The sequence below is a fragment of the Hyalella azteca genome, unplaced genomic scaffold, assembly GCF_000764305.2.
Source record: "Hyalella azteca isolate HAZT.00-mixed unplaced genomic scaffold, Hazt_2.0.2 contig4675, whole genome shotgun sequence".
NCBI classification, from domain to species: domain Eukaryota; kingdom Metazoa; phylum Arthropoda; class Malacostraca; order Amphipoda; family Hyalellidae; genus Hyalella; species Hyalella azteca.
In genome coordinates, this window is record NW_025934886.1 from 177,259 (window position 1) to 184,041 (window position 6,783).

The window sequence follows — 6,783 nt, forward strand, 5'->3', positions numbered from 1 at the left end:
TGTCCAGTAGTTTAGAACTGAGATCGCGGTTCTAACGAGTCAATAGCACTTCTATTGAAAATAATTATCTCGCATGAAGCCCACACCCGAAATGAACTGTCAATAATATACTATCGATTTCACAATGCGAGATAATGTGAAGATAGACACTGTAGATATAACTTCGAGAAACATTTCCTATTGGCAGAATTTTAAATCAAACCTATTTTTTAACGAATAGATCTATAGGAATTTCTAAACTAGATTCATAACGGCTTTTGAAATACTTGCATTAAGCCGTTTTCCAGTAAATAATCATTCTAAGTTACATGTGAATGTTCAGTGTATGGCTCGAAACAACGGAAATCTAGACCCAAAATATTCATTGTTATTTCGTTAAACAGCGGCTAATGGAAATTCAGTCAAATTGGCCTTATACTATTGACTTAAAATAAAACAAAATAATACCTTAGGATACTGAAAAGTGTTCAGTATTAATTTGAGATGTGGTAAATTTACCAGAGCTTTCCTAGTATTAGTAGCTGCACATGCAAAAAATATTTAAAATCGATGTTCAGAAAGTTAAAATGAATAAGAGATTATCAATTTTCAGCTGTTGACAATGCTAGTATCCTACTGTCAATAGCTACTGGAATTCTCACTATCCCATGACAATAGTATTTCACTTCATTGTTGAAAGTTTTAACTTGAAACTGGAAACTTTCAACCTTATAATTGTATACTTCTGATTTAACTTTTGGTTCAAGTCTGCTCATGGAACTATTAGGTAGATGTTATATAAGTACTACCTGAAAGTTTCGAACGCGGAACTCCTGCTCCAATATCATGAAGGGACTGGTGAGTAACATATAATAGTATAATATTATAGTGATGTCAACTATGATTAGGCCAAAATGGCCGATAGCCTATTCCTAACCATGCGGTCACCTTGCTGATTTCAAAAAGGATTTTCACAGCTGGTTGTGGGTCTCGAATACCCAACTCGCTTTCCTAATTTTGGTGATCTCAACCACTCGGCGACTTTGAGCTATGATGTTATAAGCAGCCAAGTCAAATAACAAATTACTTTGACTTTATTTGCGGGTTAACAAAGTGCCAGAAAATATTATAATAAATCAGGCTCTCAAACTGAAAATAAGCTATCAATATGGATACAATTCTAACAATAAAGCATACAAAACTATAGTTACTTAGAAAGAATTACCTTCGATATTACCTTTGAATTTGATACTTTGCCCTCAACTACTAATGCTCCTAGAATGAAAGTTAAGGTTTGCCTCTTTAATTAACTCGGGGCGACTTTTTTGTGTGATCGTGGTATCCAGGATACAGGAACCGGTTTTCGCGCTACAGTTCACATTCGAGGGACTGCCCATGCATGTCGGGAGTGCTTGTAACAGGTTTCCTACTGTGGATTGTCTGCATTACTTCATTTTTTACAATGGAATGTCTTTAGTAGGCTTAATTAGATTTCCGAAACTTGGATTGATTGTAACAGTTAGGTTTCCTACGAGAAATTTTTCAATTTCCGTTTCAAAAATTCATTTCTTGGGGGGGTTAAAGTGATTTCCAAAAACTTTCATAGTCAGGATAAAAATTTTCCTATTGCTTTCCGGCGCATTGCCAACGATCTTCGGTAATTACCGCAATATTGTCATTGGTTCGCAGATGGCGCAGTTGTGGCTGCTGTTGGCTGTAACATCAACAAATGGACAAGCAGGAAAGCTGGAGTTCTTTAATAGTTCTCTACCCGCCCCTGGTCGTCACTACAAATTTCTCTTTCTCCTGCCCACTCCTATACGCAGTCATACGTTAACGGTGGCACCTCTGGCGGTCGCTTTAGCAAACAGGGGTCATGAGGTATGGAATTAGTACAGGGCCTATAATTTCAAAAAAAGTTAAGAGATCGTAAGTTCATCAGCCAATCATTGACGGCCTTTCAAGCGGCCACCAATCATAGACAAGAAAATAGAGCGTAAGTACTTACATTCACTTAGCGAGTTTTGAAAGTATGGCCCCAGGTGTGCAATTTAATTATCAAATGGCTATACTTATTAGGACATTTCTAAGAGCATTAAGAACATAAAAATTACAGCTTTTCACAGTGAAATTAATTTATCATGAACATGATGTAGCCATTTTTTGTATTTTGATAAAAAATTTGTAACAATTTTATCTTCCTAATAATAAAACCCAAATCAAATTCGAGCTGCCCTCGTTTCACGTTTCAATAAAAATGTTCTTCAACAAATAAAATGAATGCCAACTCCAAAAGTGATCGAGTGAGAAACATAATACTTAACATGAATCTAGATCTACAAAACTTATTTCAGTATGGCCAATTATCCTGACAAAATACCGGAGCATTTTTATTTGCGTTCAGGACTAATAAATTTCATAGCATATGCGACCTAATCGTATTTATAACTTTATTGAGAAATATATGGTACGTACTGTGAGGTTACCAACTGATTTTTGTGATAGCTTGCCTTTAACATAGTCTTCGTGGACGGAAAATGAAGTAATTTAGCTACCCTAGAAATACAAAAAATTTATAGCGCCATTGAAAATAAAACAATTGTGTTGCTCATAGAAAAACGTTCTTTCACAGCAACCCACCATCACAGGATTTTGAAATGACGTAGATTGAAAGATTTTATAACAAAATCAACTCGCAATCAACGTTCTTTCAACGTCATTTGGAAATAGAGGGAAAATACTGCCCCTTTTCTACTCGGCAGGTGTACATGCTGTGTGAGACGCCTGACATCTACGAGCTGCCTAACGTCACGTGCATCTATCATGACGTCGTTCTTGATAGACCAGATTTCAATTCTATTGGAAGTTTGAGCTCTGCTATGGGTCACATGATGAATATAACTGCAGCTATCGGAGATAATGTGAATAGAATCTTCTCATCCCCTCAAATAAAGTCACTGTATCAAAAAAGGAAAGAATTCGACTTCATTGTTGCAGAAGACATGGCTTGGTTTGTGAGTATCTGTTCGATTGTATAAGGCTAATGTAAATGCGAGTAAATTTTGTATTATCTCTGTCTCAAAATGACGGTATCAAAATATTCTACTGTATAAGGCTGGTACCATACAAAGACTTTAAAAAGTTAAATGTGGTTATACCAAAGCGCGTCAATTTAAATATATTACTTTTAGATTCAAACAGTCTTTTAGATATTAACTAGCCTTCTTGGAGTCGAGATAGAAGAGTTTAACGAAGGAGGATTTATTTGGAAGATGGAAAGGCTATAAATAACCTCTAATTCTACATCTCCAGTATCTATATACAATTCGCATCTAACGTATATTGCATTGGTGCGCTCGGTAATTTCAAGTTTGAATAAATAAGAACTTTGATAGATCAATTATACATAGTAGTATTTGATATTTGAAAGGGTGCACGAGAAATATTACCCATAATTCGCAAATAAATTTGAACCACGCTTTTTTGGAACATGAATTTGCTGGAGGATTTGAATACATTTAACGGGTACATGCATTATCATTTTTCATGCGTGTAGATTGTCGGTCGATCAAGCTCCTATTTATAAAATGTTCGCTGATTTAAATTTTGTGAATCTAGAATCTATTGTCATACGTTGACGATCCAAAAAAGTACGTTTACTTTGTCGATGAAACCTAGTTGCGAATTTATCGCATTTAACTGTGCATGCGTATTGAAAAGTAACATAACTTAATACAATTCAACAAAATAAGAGAAACATAACTCTAAAAGTGTATCCAATGCATTGTACATGTACCCATTCGCTCAGATCACAAAAAATGTAATAAAAAATAACAACAATTCTAAACACGGACTTTCGCTCCATTCGTCGTATTCAATTCTTTTTTGATTTGTTCCGTTCCAGGCCATGTACCCCATCCTCCATGAAATGCCCTTTGCAATCTTTACGACGACCGTCTTCAACCCCTGCCAGAGCGCCCACTTCGGCAACCCACAGAACCCTGCTTACGTCACTGGTGGAGTCTTCCATTTTCCTCAACCTTTTTCTATCCTTGATCGTTTCACAAATCTTTTCTCAACGGTCATCGCGTGTTCAGTATATCGGTGGATGACGTATAGTATTCGGAAAGAGGTAAGATGTTTTCAGCAGAATTTAACCCATGATTCAAGAATTAAATCGATACTGACCAGCACTGAACATATTGAAAATGCACATTGGATTATTGCCGACCAATGAAAACTAAATGTAAACTGTAACATAAAATGGTGAATACTGTTCTATTTAATATCTTTCTTCTCTTTGGCAAATTGAAGTTTCCGAAATATATGATATTTGATTTGATATGTATATAACCAATCAATTTTGTTGGATTTGAGAGTTGAGAGTAACGATTAAAGAAAACTTCACTACGCAATATTAAATACTTATCAGCTCTGTGACAAGCAGCTCCCTAGTCCCTAAAGCTTCAACCTTAATAACAATTCATTCCTTCATACCATGCAAGATTGTGATGTAATACATGTTATGTCTTTTCAATTGGTATTGAAATTACCACATGCTTTTCTAAAATAGCTAGTCCCTCACTTCACTTCCAGGTCAACTTTTCGGCTGTTGACATCGTCTATGTGAACTAATTTTTTCCCTTTGAGTTTCAATATTATAATGTCAAGTCCAAATACTATTACTATATCGCATATTCTATTTTTAATTTCCAGGTCAACAAGCACTTCTCGGAGCTGCCTCCCGTGTCTGAGTTCGAGCGCAACGCCAGTCTTCATTTCGTGACGGTGAACCACGCCTTGGACGGCCCTTTGCCGCTGCTTCCTAACCAGGTGGCGGTGGGGGGTCTCGTGCTGCGCCCTCTACAACCTTTGCCAGAAGTACGTACATGGTTTTAAAAAGTCTTGGAGTCACAGAATGATATAGGCATGAAATTTCTGCATCTGGAATTTTAAAATCAAGCTTTAAATTTTGCCCACAAGATCAAGTAAAGCGAGCAAGATGTCTGGTCTTCACTCATTAAAGAGAAGAGACTAAATTCTAAGGTATATGACACTTTACCTAGAACTTCGGAGTTAGGAAACAGTTTAAATTTAGGACTATTAACTGACGTATTGATCTACATGACGTTAAAGAGATTGAAGCTAAAACAATTTGAATGAACCACAATCTGTAGGCATGTCTGTTAGGGCTTAAAAGCTTTCAAATTTTTCGACAAACTACAAAACTATATGAAACGACTTCGACCTGAGAAAGTATATAAAGGAAGTCATCAGAATATGTATTGAGAATTTAGTTGCCGTTTCCTTTTCTTTGAAATTCATGATTCCCAAAACCTAATTAAATACCACCGCACCGGTTAAATGATACTTTAATACCTTTAGCAAAAAGTTTTCTAAATCAATCACTCAACAATAAAAGGAGTTAGCGACGAAATTTGGTCGATAAATAGTAATTCTAGGTCAAATATAGTAATTTGACTGCGGGTTTCAACAAATTGTTTCAAAGGAGACTCGAGCATATGTAATTCCAGTAGTCGTGTTTTATATTCTAAAACGTACCTTATTAATAATGACAGACATGAGCGTGTAATGTATTCTTCTGATTAAGATAGTTTTCCGGTGTATACATTCCATCATTTACTTATGACGTCCAAACGAAAAGGATTTAAATTTACGAATTCGGTTGATGTCTATTTTTAAAATCTTCTCCATGCCGGTTTTTTCCTGAAACTTTATAACTCTTAATTTAAATTCTTAGGACATTCGCGACTTCCTAGCAGGCGAGGATCCAGTTATTTACGTGGGTTTTGGAATAACAACAATTAAAAACGACTCAATTTCTGCTGACAAAGAAGAATTGTTAATTGCCGCGCTGTCCAAACTCCCTTACAAAGTTATTCTCAAACTTGCTGGACAAAATCCCCAGAAGATTGGCAACATTCTCTTCCATAACGATGTGCCTCAACAAACAATTCTAGGTAAGAATTTCTGTAAATAAATACGTATTAAATAATTTATCTGATTCGATTTCAAGTGCGCTGAACACTACGACTAATATTGGTATCCACAAAAATTGCATGTTTGTATAATATATCAAATCTGATCGTTCTATGGAATATTGAATGATGCTCATGTGCGAATTCGTATATTCTTATTTCATTAGCTCATCGGAATGTCAAAGTGTTCGTAAGCCATGGGGGCTTAGCTGGTACTCAAGAAGCGATATACTACGGAGTACCTATTATCGCGATACCAGCTATGTGGGACCATTCAAAGATAGCATCGTACCTCGAGCAAGCTGGTGTGGCCATTGCACTTTCGTGGCCTACGTTAACGGAGGCAGATCTACTCCACTCCATTGAAAAAGTAATGCAAAATCCAAGGTGAGATAATGGAAATCCTTCAAGAAGTAAAAGCCGGTGCGTAGTATCAGCATTTCGAACTATTGTTTCAAAAAATTTAAGCTGGAAAGTTAAATAGATTTTTTCGCTGAATTGATGATTCTTAAGCTTAATTCGTCTTGGGTGTAGGGTTCTATAAAGTTTCCGTTGGGTGCATGTACAAGTTTTTACATCCTAATATCAGTGTGTAACATAACATACCATAGTGATCGCGGCGCTGAAGCGTAGGCCTGATGTGGCCTGTCGCCGATTCTTTCCCTTTTCGTGCTTGTTCACATAAGATCTAAAATCGTGTTATTTGACCGGATCTTTGCATGACTGACGATAGTTTGAAGTAGCTACTAGACTTCCACCGGGTTCGATAAGGAGCTAGGCATTTCAAATCTGAACATATATTTTT

At 36.3% G+C, this 6,783-nt stretch overlaps 1 protein-coding gene across 1 annotated transcript in view; it reads left to right on the plus strand.

Annotated features, from left to right (window-relative positions):
- Positions 1 to 466: 466 nt before the first annotated feature.
- Positions 467 to 6,783, plus strand: part of LOC108673814 (UDP-glycosyltransferase UGT5) — a 12,476-nt gene continuing 6,159 nt past the window's right edge. Inside the window, exons 1-7 of the mRNA XM_018161688.2 lie at positions 467 to 837; positions 1,669 to 1,860; positions 2,742 to 2,993; positions 3,884 to 4,111; positions 4,696 to 4,860; positions 5,741 to 5,960; positions 6,146 to 6,365. Coding sequence (XP_018017177.1) covers positions 826 to 837; positions 1,669 to 1,860; positions 2,742 to 2,993; positions 3,884 to 4,111; positions 4,696 to 4,860; positions 5,741 to 5,960; positions 6,146 to 6,365 — 1,289 coding nt within the window. The 5' untranslated portion in view covers positions 467 to 825. The remainder of the gene's footprint in view (positions 838 to 1,668; positions 1,861 to 2,741; positions 2,994 to 3,883; positions 4,112 to 4,695; positions 4,861 to 5,740; positions 5,961 to 6,145; positions 6,366 to 6,783) is intronic.